Here is a 16,561-nt window from a genome sequence, read left to right on the forward strand (position 1 = left end):
GATGAGTTTTACCTACTACCTGCAGTTCTCATGACCGGGATCATTATCGCTTGAGCGCTCCAACAATCTGTAAATCCAGCGTAGACCTGGGCCTTGTTTATGAAACCATAAGCGCGATCCTGAGGGCTTGAGCAGCCACGGAAAAACACGAGATATTCTCCATTCATTTTAACCAATAAAAAATTGATTGCATCTATCAGACACGACTTTATCCTTATTTTGATAGTTAATTTAAGGCGGTTTCTATTTTAATGACAAACATCGAGAGCACATCAATGTGATGCGTGAGCACAAATCTCTCAGCTCAACTTAATGCTGGGTTCTTTGGGAAGCAAGGTTATCTTTCCCTAACAACCAAAAACACACTTCTTTGGTGACATCGTTGATTTCGTAGTCTAAAAACAAAGTGCCAAATCTTTCACGGGCGTGCTCTTGCTCTCTCGCTCTGGTTAATGTGCGCGCACTCTTCCGGGAGAAGTGGCCATACAATTACGTAATAAAGGGCTAGCTTGAAAAAAACTGAAGTCTGTGAGAAATCTGAAGAGTATTTTTGGCACAGAAAAACTCTCGTTTTTTGAAACTTTGGCCATGTTTAGCATGAGAATCCAACTCTAACAGTGTAAATAAGTCAGAATGCATGAAATAGCATTAGACTCCTCCTTTAACGTAAACATTTGATACAGAATTTAGCGTATTGACCACTGTTTAAACACTGATTTAAACATGTCACCAAGATAACACCGGCTGACAAGTCAAGTTTTGTCAAAATTGAAAGTCTGCAAAACGTTTTATTGCTTTCCAACAAAAGTGTGTTTCATGCAGTTACATAAGTTAAAAGGAAACAATCTGACATTTTATAAGATTTTGTATTTTTCATTTTTATAGTGGGGCACAAGAAGAAAAAGTAATAGTATATAATTATGTTTAATTTTTTTATGGCGCTAAAAGAAGAAAGACATCTTTGTTAGTGATCAGAATTAACAAGCAAAGCAAATCTACATGCCCGTTTATTTATTTATTTACTTATTTATTTCATAAGTAAAAAATGTTAGCTATTGGTCCGACTGGGCCTATAGATAGATAGATAGATAGATACATAGATCTCTTTCAAGTTTTTCCTTAAATGAGTTCAGACTGAATGTTGTATTGGAAGGGAAGAGGGTGTGTGTGGTCAGAGAAAGCCAAAGCATCACTGCCCTCCCCTCTGTACCCCTTAACCAGCTCAACGCCCCCCTAAAGAATGGTTCAGTGCATTCCGTCAGCCTGGAGACCGGCTCCCCCTTTCAAACAGTGGCTTTCAGAGTGACAGCTGCATTTGAATAAGAATCACTCTCCATTCACCCCATTGCTGCGCTGAGGGCGGGGGAACCGTTTTCCGTCCACTCTGATTGGCTTAAGCCGTTCCTTCTGTTTTTGTCCAGAAAGGCCAGTTGTGCCTGTAAGGTTTTTTTTTTTCTTTTTTTTATGCTTAACTTTACACATTCACACGTTTTTACACATCCCAAGTCTCACACACACAACCAGTCCGTTCTCTTTCTGTGCCTCCAAGGGAGCTTTTCTGAGAAAGGCTCTTCTCTGTCCAGAGGATTTTTATCAACTTGTGTGGCTACGTGAGTACTATATGTTTCCTGTATTTCACATATAAGGCTTTAGATAAAGAATCAGAGGCTCTGTCGTGCTTTGGTTGTTCTACACAGATGCAGGTGATGCGCAGGTCATGCTGGCTTTATCTGTTGTCTTGCCAGCCAGTTTTGACTCTGTACTCTGTAAATCCTGTCTTCATTTTGTTATTCACTTTATCTGTCTTTTGTCCTTCTTCTTTGATTTGACAGTGTGACATGTGCTCTTTATCTATGAGGCATCATACCTTAGTGTCCTGGGATGGTCTAGACTGGTTTAAGGACTGTGAGGTTTGATTTAATGTCCCATATGACAGTAAATTATTTTATTTTAGAATTTTTAAGGGGTTTTAAATCATAAAATTATCGTTTTTTAGTTACTTGAGTTCTTATAGCAGGTTTTAAGTTAGCATTAAATTATTTTTGTGGCTCTGTGTGTGGATTGTATTTATTGACTGATATAACATCAGTGAAACGGTTTGTTCTCTAGTTGTTGAGAGAGGATTTAGTAGCAGTGAAATATGGAGTGGAAGCTGTGTGGGAAACGGAGGCTGTGGCATTGTGTGGTGGAGCTGACCTGTCACTCCTCTCCTCTCACCAGCACACTGAAGAGCCTGCAGTCGGGGGCCCGACGCTCCTCTCTTGAGCTCACACTCATGGTCCTACCAGACAAAAGCTAGCTTCACTCTCACCTCCTCATGTTTACTTCACTTTAAATCTTTAATATTAGTTTAGTTAAATGTCTAGTACGCGAATATATTTAAAATATACAAATACAACGGAGCCATAGCAAGTGGGCAAGTTCTCCTAAAAGGTTGAAAACCTCTGGTATAGTTAATGCAAATAAATACTTAAATTTAGTACACAGTATGGAACCATTAATTGGCATTTTAAATCATATTAGTAATTGTTTGTGTCCAATTAACAATTAAATATTGTGAAAATGAGAACCATTGAATTTCAAAGCTTTGAAGGGGGGTGGGGGGGGGGATACTAAAACAATCCTACCATATCGCTATATTTTATTCTAAGAATGCGTGTTTCACATTCAGATGCATTATTTTAGATAATGTAAACATTTTATGCATAATTATGAATCATATGTCTTGTGAATGTACTGTATGAATAGCTTTAGCACCTGATATTTACGTTTTGGTTGTCAGCTGCTGAACCACTTCAATCTTTTTATTATTTTTCTTTGTATTTCAGGCCCCTGGAAATCAGCTGCTCATGTTTGTTTGATAGCCCATGAAGATGGCAAGCTATTTCAGTGTTCTGCTTCTGGGTAAGTCACAGATTGAATTGAACAGATTTCTGCATAAACTAGACTATGGTGGTCATACCTTTAACATATCGTACCTTCCAGACGTCAGCTTAAAGGGATAGTTCACCCAAAAATGAAACTTCTGTTATCATTTACTCACCCTCAAGTTGTTCCAAACCTGTATGTTTTTCTTTCTTCTGCTGAACACAGAAGAAGCTATTTTGAAGAATGTGTGTGTAACCAAACATTTAACCAAACAATAGCCTTTGACTTCCATAGTATAGAAAAAAAATACTATGAAAGTCAATGGCTATCATTCTGTGGCTACCAACATTCTACAAAATATGTTCTTCTGTGTAGAAGAAAGAAAAACATACAGGTTTGGAACAACTTGAGGGTGAGTAAATGACAGAATTTTCATTTTTGGGTGAACTATTCCTTTAAGGTGGGATCATAAAATGACTGATGACAACACATACAATCCCATGTCATTATCAAAGTCTCACTCTCCAGTCAGGTGAGCAGGGGATAAGCTTCTTAAACAAAGTGAAGTTCAAACACACAGACTCCCACCTGCCCCCCACCCCGGAGGTCTTTCACAGTAGCTCCCATGAGAGCCCTTTTCAACACAAAACAATCTAGACTTAAGCAAACGAAAACATGACCAACCTGTTACCCTCTCTCTTCTTTAGCATCAGTGCCTGGCCTTTCACTCTCTGAAGAGCAGCAATCAGAGGCATTGTGTTTGCGTGTCCTTGCTTCTTTGTGTTTCATAATGAAAGGTATACATTATGGAGAGGAAACCGTACACCTGCGGCAAACTCTGCTAAACAAGGCAAGGAAAAGTTCTGTCGATATTTAACAACCAAAAAAAAAAAAAAAAAAAACCCATGCAAACAGATACATGGGGCAAGTTCATAAACTGATGTGCTGCTTTGGGGGCCTTTTGCACAGAACATACATTTTTGCATTCCACTGCTTTTTCATTGTTTTTCCATGTAAACATGCACTAAAGCAGTGGTTCCAAAACTGGGGTACACAAGATGACAGAGGGGGTATGCGAACAAAATGCTGAACTTTACCATTTATTTATTTCTACCAAACCCTAAAATAACATTAAAACCGAGTATGTATTTCTAACAGGCAAAATGCCATAAATACATGACATTCAAATCAAATTACATTATCTTTTGAGTTTCTGGTACAATACTTGGACATTTCCAATCTGGCAACACTGCCATACAGCCACTTGCTTCATTACTGAATGAATTAATGACTCGATGACTTACTCATTAAGTCAATGACTTACCGTCACCTACTGGTGGTTTTAGTTTAATATTTAAAAGTATCATTTTTTACCATTGTTGTATATTTCTCTATTGAACATTTTTTTATTTAAAACATTATTTATTTTATAAAGGTATTCATAAAGGTAAAAAACAATGCACTGGAAAATCAATGTAAGGGGGCAAATATTGTCCCTTAATGGAAAAGATGTGACTGCAGTCTAAGTGGAAGAGAGGGGGTACGCAGAAGGATGTTAAATGCCTCTGGGGGTATGCCACTCTAAAAAGTTTGGGAACCACTGCACTAAACAGACTTGTTTGACTATTGTGCTTGCGTCTTGCATCTTTTGCAGTGTCTCGTATGTGAAATGCCATTCTGAAAATGCATGTCTCTGGACATTACATTGCATGTCTCTGGACATTAACTGTCTTGCACACAACTTAAAGTGCAAAAATGCTGAAAATGTATTTGGGTCATTGACAAATAAGGTTTTTAAAAGTATAAAAAAACATAATGGAGATATAATTAATTTTGTTAAGTGTTAACAATGAGATTATGTGTTTTTTTTATAATCAATTAACACTGCTTTTGTCATTTTTTACAAGATGGACAAAATTTGTCACCAGAAAAGTAATTTGGTTTAACCAAAATTTTAGTTTTAATGAATGACAGTTTTGGTTATACCAAATGACAATATTTTCAAACAATGCTAACAGGCTGATATCTAGCTAGCTAGCAAAAGGACAATCAAACATTTTATATTTAGTACAAGTTTTTAAAGTATTACAACATTTTCCATGTTTTATAGCGGTTAAACCGAATCACCTGATGTTTCAGGACATGTGTATGAGCAAGTGAAAACATGAATTTTTCAATTAGTTAAAAGAGAGTTAGTTACTTTGCTTCATGACCATGTGGTCCTTTGCAGGTGTCTGAATGATGTCACATCCTGTCATATGATATTGATCGCATGACTTGATCCAAAATGGTCCCTTTATATTGGTTACTCCGAATGACATCAATGAAATTCATTTTTCCGGACATTCTTTCTCTATTCATAATTTTAATACCATTTTTCACTATGTTGATATATGATGTTATAAAATCATGCCAGAATAAAAAATATATACATTTATTACATTTTAAGATATTTTAATCACAAATGAAGTGGCTGTATTGGCCTTTGGACGGTTAAACCGATTGAACTTTTGACACTTCAAAATCTTTAAAATACCTTTATATGTTGCAAAATATAATTAAAGCTTTTTGGATTCAATAAAAGAAATCTAGTTGTACTACCTTACATACTTTGGATGTCATATCTTTGTTTTTTATTATTATTAAGGCCTTTGGACAAAAAAATGACCCATCACGTCATTGACCCATTTATAAAGCTTTTGCAATTCAGTTGAACCAGGTGCTAAATGCCCTGAAGCAGTGCTGCACTGTATTTAACTATTGGCACGTTTCCTTTTATGTTAATTAGACTCATTATAGATTCAGTGCTATTTGCCTGCTGCACATTGCGCCTGTGGAATTTTTTTTTTTTTTTAAGTTAAGTGAGGTGAGTGCTTTTCTTTATCAGGGTAGCTGTAGTTTGATGGGCTAACAGCTAACAGTTAGAACACATGCTTCTGACACTTGCAGTCCTGGTGCTCATGCGTGGGATGCAGGTTTCAGTCATTTTCACACTCTGCTATATGTATTGAATCAAAAGAGAGAGCTGAACAAGAGAGAAGTTGATAATAATAGTGGGGAGCAGAATTTCAATAGTGAGGGTGCTTCACTGAGGATGGAATGAGAACAGTGCTGAGGATGGCCATTAGTTTTGGCATGTGAGGGCAAGGGGGATCAACACACTAATTTTGCCCCATTATTCTCATTGTAGCACAGCGCAATTATCAGTGCATCATTTATTATTTTATCAGGATCCTTATATGCTCAATCACTAGTCATTTAGCTAGATGGCTAAATGCATATCCCCTGTTGAAAGTATTACACTTAAAAGATTAAATGTCTGGAAAAATGGACTGGAAATGGAAAAACACTGCAACATTGGCTCTGTTCCAAACCCTAGTGAGCTGCCTACCCAGATGGCATGTTTAGACATCATACTGTAGGTTCACTCCCTATGCGAATGCTGTTCTGAACAGCAGTCTTTTTTTTTTGGAGCTGTAGCCTTGTGTGTAGCACTATATGGTGCATCTGTGACCCCAGATCAAGAACCGAGTTGCTTCTGAAATTGTATACCGTCTGAGTAGATACTATTTTTGATGAGGAACTAAAAATCATGTTTTATGTAGTATGATGAATATGTAAAAGTAAAATGTAAAAGTGAAAAAAATCTTCCAAAGATGCTAGGTACCTCATTTTAGTTTAATTCTGAGGTAGCAATACATGTATCATTTGGCAATCCCATAATACACTGCACCAAATAAAAAAAAATCTTCATCCAAGATGTTAAGTGTCGATTATAAATATATTTTTTCAGTACTGAAGAGTATTGGTAATAAAACTTGTGTTTGAGTATTATTAGCTTAGATAGCAACACATGCTAACATCAGACATTAGAATGAATTGCGTTAGCAAAGTCCCTCTGATGTTAAGTTAAGTGTGAAAATGTAAGATGTGAAGATGTTATCTGCCTTTTTTGAATGTTGATGCCTTGTTTCTGTGGACCAGAAAGCTGTGTTTAAAGGTTTAGCCAGAATTTAGAGCATGAGAGGAATGTTGTGGAAATGATAACAGTCTCAGGTGTGTGATTTCTATACGTGGCTTTTTAAAAGACATTTTAAGTAGTGGCTGGAAAGCCTGTTTTGATGAAGGGGTGTTAAACAAGCTTCCAGTTGATTCTTATGAAGGTTTCTCTGTAGAGTCAACTTCACTCACTCATTTCCATTGAGTTTTCTGTAAGATCTCTTTTCTTAGTGTTTAATATTAGACTATTACATGGCAGTTTGATATTTTTATACAATGTAGACAATAGCATTTCAATAGAATAGAATTGAATAAAGAGACAAATGACATAAGCATGGCTTTAAGTTTTTAAGGTGTGTCTAATAGTAGTATTCAGGTAAGTAATACTACAGAAATTAAATAAAGTAATCAAATGTAAAATAACACTGGATAGGCTTCATTGTAAAAATTAAATACAGATTAATGCTTACAATTAAAGTTATTGAGTCAAAAGCAGTGAGTGATTTCCTTTATGTCTTTTGTTCTTTGATTAACATGACAGACAGCAGCAGGAATATTAGGCTGCTGTCACTTTAAGAGCTTATTCACGGATCCAATATACTGTTTCACAACATGCGGTTTCTTTCTCAACTGTTTACATTCCAAAACTCACTGTGTTTTCCTGAATACTAGCCAAGATAGGCATTTTGACATAATTTTGTGTGTATTTAACCATTTAAGTGCAATTAGCCACAAAAAAGAACTCAATTTGGTACTTGCAAGCTGTTTGAGAGGCGGCTTCATGTGCGCGATATAAACACTTGTATTGGCCCCAAAGTGCATCGGCCCACCGGAAAATGCCCAGTATGAAAGATTCAGATTCAGATTCACCAATCCAGACCTGCATTTTAAATTGCAATTAGCAATAAATTGCAAAATCGTGCAGCCGTACACCCAAGGTTGTTCACCTCAAAGTGTGTGAAAAGGTTTATAGCATTTTAAAATAAACATGACTTGATTTAAAAACTGAAAAAAGTGGATGGCATGTCACAGGCCTCTATAAAAAGCTAAATAACAGGAAGTTGGTTTGTTTGCTTTGTTCCATTTAGAGCAAGTTACACTCATAAATTTATAACAGAAGATGGACCCCTTAATAAGTTTGTCCACTGTTTACCATGAATTCAAATGCTGATCATCACCGATAACATGTTTTACAGTAATTTTTCCTGGCACAAGTTCATTATCTGGAGCTGTGGGCTCTGTGCCCATTGTACTCTCTTTGCTCAATGTGGGTCAGTGAGACTGTGTGTTAATGATTGTACAAGGAATATGATCAAGGTGTGTGAGCATGTGCCATTGTAATGGAATGTCTCTATGTGTCTTAGGGCATGTGTACTTTGTGAACTGTTTTGGAATAAACTTCATGTAGACAAAATCTATAGGTCTGCCAGCATTAGGGTGCATTGCTTATACCTTCGCCTTCATAAGCGCTTTATTGTACCATAATCAGTTTTATCAGTACTATCTTAGGAGGAACGTTCTCGTTATGATCTGTCAAGATTGTGATTTGCTTGACTTCAAACAACAATGACTGCCTTGCTTTGTCTGTGCCTGTAGGTTCACTATCTGATTTTTCACATTCCAGTTCAGGATTTGACAGTGCATTGTCTATGTTAGCCCACCTATTCTTAAACATTTCACACAGTAAAATCAAAATGGGCACTTCTTGTTTTATTTTGTATAGCTGCACTATGTATTTTGTTGTATTTTGCTATATTTTGTACTTTTCCAATTTCTTTTCTATCCTACTTTATTGTTCTACATTTCCATTGCTCTATTGTAAAGCGTCATTGAGTTGGTAGAAAGGCGCTATATAAAATAAACAATATTATTTTTATTATTACTGGTGCGAGGGAGGGACAAACTGTCAATCGTATGAGATCACAATAGAAACTACAATGAACCAATGATCCAATCAATTCCCAAGGACAAAATCAAGTCCTATCCTACATTTTTTCTTGTTCGAGAAACCATTACACTCAGATATATCATAATAGGGAAGAAAAGATCAGTTCCATGTTTATTTCCATATTCTGACCTCTGCCCTCAGTGGTACTTAAGTAGCCAATGCTCTAGTTAGCCAATTTATTTAGTAAGCAAGTAATATAGTAAGAAATGATTGGCTGCCAAACTTATGAATATGAGGTACACTAGCTGCAATAATCTGATAATTATTTTCATGCTATGGATGGTAACCAATAAATGGCTATTAAATTTCTGCTCAATTTTGTCTGAAAAGATTAAAAAATAAAACACAAACTAAAATCCGTCATTTTAATGCTACAAGTGAATTTAGGCATTACAACATTAAAATGTACAGTATGAAAAATGGATATTCATTTTGAGATTTGCTAAGGACTACATTTAACATTAGAGTTATTCAATTATTTATATTTTTAAAGATTAACTTTTAAGTGAGCGTTCGATGATAGCAAAGGTGATCTAAATGTAAAAATAGAGGAAATGAGCATGCACAAATAAATATCTAATACTAACTTGATACACAAACGATAAATTTAAAAAAATCTTATATCAACCGATTACCGCAATGGTACCAACATGTTGTGCCTCTTAGGTCCCATGAGAACAGTCATAATGCTTATAGCTGATGGCAGATACATCAGTCACTTCTGCGGTGGTCTCAGCTTCCTTGCGACATGCAGCGCAGCACATGTGGCAGCTTGTCGTCGACTCGTGGAATGCCATTCCTTAGCTACAGATGGGCATTTTGTAAGATACTTTTACACCTGGAATTTTTCTCTTAATGAATGACATTTTCCTGGCTTGGCATTCCTGTACTGTCTTCAATATGCAGATGCACATCTGCCTCTGGAACTGCTTGTATGCTGGAACTGCTTGTAGCTTGTATCTCTGCGTGCTGTAAATGTGGCATGTTGGAAAGAGGGTGTGTGTTAGCTTATGCAGTTTGTGGGTGTGTTAGAAAATGCAGGGACAAGCAACCATTTACCTGCCTCAACCTAAAAGAGCAGATGTTTAAATATAATTTTATTTTAATAAGCTTGAAATTCGTTTGTGAGTACAAACTGGACTGCTTTTATTTTTTTTAAATGGCCTCAAACTATTAGATAACACCAGTATTTGTTTTAGATGTCTTTAAAGGATTAGTTCACTTTCATATAAAATTTTCCTGATAATTTACTCACCCCCATGTCATCCAAGATGTCCATGTCTTTCTTTCTTCAGTCGAAAAGAAATTAAGGTTTTTGATGAAAACATTCCAGGATTATTCTCCTTATAATGGACTTCAGTGGACTCCAAACGGTTGAAGGTCAAAATTAAAGTTTCAGTTTCCGTAAGTAGAATAGGGAAGGCGTAGGACATACAGCGTAAGCTTTTTGAAGAATACGAAAGTACGGTTTAGGCGGAAGCAATTGGAAGGCGATCATTTGTTTATATAAAGCATATACATTTACATTTTTTTAGAAAATGACCGATCGTTTTGCTAGATAAGACCCTTATTCCTCGTCTGGTATCGTTTAAAGCCCTTTGAAGCTGCACTGAAACCTTTTGGAGACCATTGAAGTCCACTATAAGGAGAATAATCCTGGAATGTTTTCATCAAAAACCTTAATTTCTTTTTGACTGAAGAAAGAAAGACATGAACATCTTGGATGACATGGGGGTGAGTAAGTTATCAGGAAAATTTTATATGAAAGTGAACTGATCCTTTAATTATAGTTATAAAATGGTTAGTTCCTGTCCTTGATTCTGATTGGTCAATAGCTGTGTTTTATTCATGATAAAACATGGCTATGACCGCTTCACCCAACGGTTCTGTGTATCACTACACAACACCCTTAGCAACCACTCTTAGCAACGTAAACTGTATGTTCTCAATTGATATTGTTCATTGAAGCTTACTGTATTATGTAGAAGAGTATTATGAGAAAGAGATTGAGTGAGCGAGTTTATTACCTGCATTCAGTTTTAGCATTTTCCTTCAGGTCAGTCCTATGTTCATAATAAAAAAAATCTGTTTAAATGTCCGATGTATTATCCTGTCCTTTTAACAGGTAAGGGACTTTCCCGTGACTGACAGTGCTAGTCAAAGCATTTGTCAGTTGCGTCTTGTTCCTTGTTCACAACAATTCAGTCTTTTCAATGTAAAAAAGTCTTCGCTACTGACTGACACACTCATAAAGGCAGACTTTGCCGCCATCTAATGGCGTAATAATGTAACATCTGTTGCTGTTCAGGGACTATTTTTTCCGGTGGAAGGAAGGCTTTAGTGAAAGTTTACTTCATGAAAGTTGCATTGATACATATTTTTGGCTTTAATATTTGTATTGTGTGGTAACAGTTTTATAAAAGCAATAAGGTACTCGAGACTCTGCTTTGCGTCGTGCCTAACAACGCCCTTCAGCCGTGACTTATTCATGATACAGCACAGCTTTGAGTACCTTATTGCTTACTTAATTAGTCTACTGCAAGACTTGTATAATACACTGTTTGTATTTTCATCCATTTTTTTCTCTCTTTCTCTATCAGTCTTTTTCACATTTGCTTTGACACTTTGAAGAAGAGAAAAGAATGCGTGTAGACTCAATAACAGACCATGCAAAAAAAAAACCCTATTCTTGCCTACCCCTCCCCAAACACACACTCACAGTCACATTTTCACCCTTGCTAGTCAGAACATGAGAAGTCGTGAAGAAAAAGTGTTAAATGCATCCTTTTCCTCAGGGAATCTGTTATGAGGGATGCAGCATCAGGTCTCATAAGGCAAAAAACTCCTTTTGGAGTCTTTTATTCCTCCATTAGGTGGATTTTTTTTACAGTATGTAAGCTAACCATAAAACCTTTCAGTGCCCTCACACACCAGACTTTAGTTTAGCACCTTGATGCAATCAAATGGAATTTATGGCACTTGTTTTCATTTTTCACTTGAGAAGGGACTGTATTTCAATATTGTTATGAACTTTTTATGCTTATCTACACTCTTGTGCAAAGAACAGTGTTGAGTAATTGAATGATTTACTATATATACAATATATTAAAAGTTGGATAAATAGTATATCCAACCTGCATATATACAGTATACTCACCTGAAGTGATATGTACTATATACAGTAGCAAATCTCAACTGCTTGTTTATATTGTTGCAAAATATAAACTATATTATCGCCCAGCTCTAATATGCTAAATGCAACTATAAGGCATGAAGATACTAAAATACTAACAATAACGTCATAATTTTCTGTAAAACTGTTTTGAAACAGTGTGTATTGTGAAAGTGTTATGCAAATAAATTTGACTTGACTTAAAGCTGCTGTCTGTAATTTTTTTTTTGGTTAAAAATATTTATTACAGTAATACAATTATTATTGTATTATACAATACAATTATTGAGGAAGTACATAACCAGCCCGTGTTCAAAACTCTCCTTACCTTAGCCCGATTCACAAAGCTAAGCTTGTTATAATGTTTTATAATTCAAGTGGTACTGATGGGTTTTTGCGGGAAATTCAAGCATGTCGCTGTTTGTCTTTGCGTCATTGCGTCACATCTGTTTACATAAAGAACGAGTCCCAGCTAACTAGGCTATATCGCATGTGAGGTGGATCATTTATAGCCTTTTCTCACAGCAGCTGCAATAATGAAACGTATCATTTGGATAGAGGATTGTATGGTATGACAAATTAACATTAGAGATTAGACTGTATAGAAATTGAAATCTACAGGTAACGCTAATACACACTAAATACACAGTCATGCAATGCTGATGTTGTTAACATTAACAGTTTGAGGACAAAGTATAACAATAATAATAATTTGCATGGTTTGACATGATCCGAGCTAAGCAATCGTTAGATTTAATCACCATTGGCAGCGCGATTTATTGTAATGCTTTTTTCCCTCAGTTGGTCAGAACAAAAGTGGCAGACATGTTACTTACTTGTTCAGATGACATTTTCCGGTGAAAATGTATACTTTGGTCATACTTCAAGACTACAATCTGTGATTCCTACATACAATATCCACACTGATGCGGTGACTGACAACAAACATTAGATTCATCCGCGCTGAGGAGTCGTGCCAAGGCACAACCCACGTAAAGATGATAATTCCACAAATAACTGCAATTGCAGGTTTCAAACAGAGATGGCGACAAAGAGGCAAAACTTACAGACTGCAGCTTTAATATACTATTCCACAGTTTCACAGACGAGGCTTAAGTCTAGACTAAAATGCATTTTTGAGCTGTTTTAACTGAAAGGAACTTGCACTGACATATCCTAAAATATGATTTTTTTTTTTTTTTTGTCTCAAGATTCACACCAGTAATGTTTTTTTTTTTCTAAGGCATGTTTATAAAAGCTACTTAAATGTCCTAATTGAACTAAGGCTTAATCCTGGCTTAATCTAAGCCCTGTCTGTGAAACCAGGCCTATGTGTATTATAGAAGTCAAATTATAAATTTCTGTTAATTTATTAGAATAATTACTAGAGATGCACAAATATTCTGCCGGTTACTTATAAGATAATAATTATTTTCATGTTATGTCTGAAAACTGATACATTTATATTATAATTTTACCCTGTTTTGTCTAAATAAATAAAAAACAATCATTTTAAATGCTACACTCAAATTTAGGCATCACAGCATCATCACAGTATTATTAAATTATTAGTGTTTTTAAAGAATTACTTTGAGTGTTAGATGACGGCTAAAGCAATTTATTATAAATATAAAAACAACGAAAATAAACATGACAAAATTAAAAATCTAATTTAATGTAATATATCCCTCTTGCTGCATAATGTGCTTCATCACATTATGTTTTAAAGCAGAATCTTGTTTTTCTGAATGTCTTTTCCCATCACACATACACGATCTGACGTCCACTCTATCTGCCTTCACTATGTCCACTCTTGTTGCTTCATTTACTCTCACTCATTCTCTCATTATTCTGTGTTGAGATGATGGCATTATTATTCCGGGTCAGTGATGTGTGAAAAATGGTAGCACAGTGGGGCCCAAAGATTGACCTGCCTTTCCAAGAGCCTCTCAATGATAAAGAGGTCATACACATTGATCGGTCGCGTGGTTACTGCCATTCTCCAACTGCGAAATCCTTGACCTCTGCAGTATTAGTGCGGTTACGTGCTAGTCTTCCTTAATGATAGTTCCACAAAATTAGAGGTGAATGTTCAAAATCCATGTAAGACCTCCCACACATCTGGATTTGACAATGTCAGATAACCTTATAATGAACTGTGGATTTTGAAAGGCAAACACAATGCATTTTGAGCCCTTTGCAGAGGTAACCATGTGGAACAAAGCCAGTTATTTTCCTGACTCAATGAGAAACTAAACCCCCTCAGTCTTTGATACTGCCGCCTGGGTGGGACCATGAGGTCATCAAACAGAAGCCGTGTTGGTTGTATGCCATGATAATATCCAATCATTGGCTGTCGTGTGGTGTTTTGGAAAGAAAGTGTAGTGTAAACTAATGCAAAGGTTGTTTTACATTATCTTGATGTGTTTCAGCTGCATTCACCCATTCACCAGAAATAGAATAGGTACATTCCAGTCATTCCAGTCATAGGATATTTGGTCATCTTAAGTGAGATTTGTAATTGTAGGGAGTGTTTATGTGACTATGTCCAAAAGGCACTGCAAACAGTGTGGGGAACATGTACAGTATCTCACAAAAGTGAGTACACCCCTCACATTTCAGCAACCATTTTATTATATGTTCTCAAGGGACAATACTACAGAAATGAAAATCGGATATACTTTAGAGTAGACAATGTGCTGCTTGTATAGCAGTACAGATTATTTTCAGTCCTCTGAAGATAACTCAACATACAGCCATTATTGTCTAAATAACTGGCAACAAAAGTGAGTACACCCTAAGTAAACATGTCGAAACTGTGTCCAAAGTGTAAATATTTTGTGTGAGCACCATTGTTATTTAGCACTGCTTTAATCCTCCTGGGCATGGAATTCACCAGAGCTGCACAGGTTGTTGCTGGGATCCACTTCCACTTCTCCATAATGACATCACAGAGCTGCTGGATGTTAGACACATGGCGCTTCTCCACCTTCCACTTGAGGATGCCCCACAGGTGCTCAATAGGGTTCAGGTCTGGAGACATACTTGGCCACTCCATCACCTTCACCTTCAGCTTCCTCAGCAAGGCAGTTGTCATCTTGGCGATGTGTTTGGGGTCATTATCATGCCGTTCGGCCCAGTTTCTGAAATTTCTGCATCATGTTCTGCTTCAGAATGCCGCAGTACATGTTGGAATCCATGTTTCCCTCAATGAAGCGCAGATCCCCAGTACCTGCAGCCCCAGACCATGATGCTACCACCACCATGCTTGACTGTAGGCAAGACAGAATTTTGTTGGTACTCCTCACCAGGGTGTCACCACACATGCTGGACACCATCTGAGCCAAACAAGTTTATCTTAGTCTCATCAGATCACAGGACATGGTTCCAGTAATTTATGCAGGTTGTCTTCAGCAAACTGTGCGGGCTTTCTTGTGAGCCAGCTTCAGAAGAGGCTTCCTTCTGGGACGACGGCCATGCAGACCGACTTGTTGCAGTGTGCAGCGTATGGTCTGAGCACTGACAAGCTGACCTTCCGCTTCTGCAACCTCTAAAGCATTGCTGGCAGCACTCATGCATCTGTTTTTTGAAGCCAGCTTCTGCACCTGACGCACAACACAAGGTCTCAACTTCTTTGATTCAACTTCTTTGGCCTGTTCCGAGTGGAACCCGTCTTGGAAAACCTCTCTATGACCCTGGCCACTGTGCTGTAACTCAGTTTCATGGTGTTACCGATCTTCTTATACCCTAGGCCATATTTGTGGAGAGCAACAATTCTAATTCTCAAATCCTCAGAGAGTTCTTTGCCATGAGGTGCCATGTTGAACATCTAGTGATTTGTACTCAAAGCACCAAATTTGAACTGCTCTAATACAAGATCCACACATTTGTATGGTCCTGTCAAGTTCATGTTTTAATAGGACATTTTAATAGGACACGTGGCTTTGCATGGTTAAACAACATACAACTGTTATCACTTAGGGTGTACTCACTTTTGTTGCCAGCTATTTTGACAATAATGGCTGTATGTTGAGTTATTTTCAGAGGACAGTAAATCTATATTGCTATATAAGCAGCACATTGACTACTCTAAAATATATCCAAGTTTCATTTCTATAGTATTGTCCCTTGAGAAGATATACTCAAATGGTTTCTGAAATGTGATGGGTGCATGTACTCACTTTTGTGAGATACTGTATATCAGAAATCATTTCACAGGAAGTGGAAAGGGAAATTTACCCATAAGTCATTGTGCATCGCAGTTTGACTAAAATAAACCTACATGAGATGCAGCCCTTCAAATATGTTTTCATATTACATATAACAACATATTTATTTATTCATTTGTTTGTTCATTTATTAATTTGTTTATTTGTTCATTCATTCATTTATTCATTCATTTATTGTTGTTTTTGTTAAAATTAATTATTGTTCAAATTATTATATTAATGTTACTTAGTGCAATTTATTTGACATTTATATGTCTATTATTCTGTATATATTATGTCATCATACCTGAAACCGCATTCTGCTCAACTTAGCTGTCTATTATTGACAACGCAGGACTATAGCTA

The 16,561-nt window shown here is 36.5% G+C and overlaps 1 protein-coding gene across 1 annotated transcript in view; it reads left to right on the forward strand.

The window, feature by feature from the left end:
• The first annotated feature begins 1,304 nt into the window (after positions 1-1,304).
• lamb2l (laminin, beta 2-like) overlaps positions 1,305-16,561 on the forward strand; it is a 44,559-nt gene continuing 29,302 nt past the window's right edge. The window contains 2 exon segments of the mRNA XM_051880837.1: positions 1,305-1,610; positions 2,829-2,904. Of these exon segments, the coding sequence (XP_051736797.1) occupies positions 2,868-2,904 (37 nt within the window). The 5' untranslated portion in view covers positions 1,305-1,610; positions 2,829-2,867.

The sequence above is a fragment of the Ctenopharyngodon idella genome, chromosome 22, assembly GCF_019924925.1.
Source record: "Ctenopharyngodon idella isolate HZGC_01 chromosome 22, HZGC01, whole genome shotgun sequence".
In the NCBI taxonomy this organism is placed as follows: domain Eukaryota; kingdom Metazoa; phylum Chordata; class Actinopteri; order Cypriniformes; family Xenocyprididae; genus Ctenopharyngodon; species Ctenopharyngodon idella.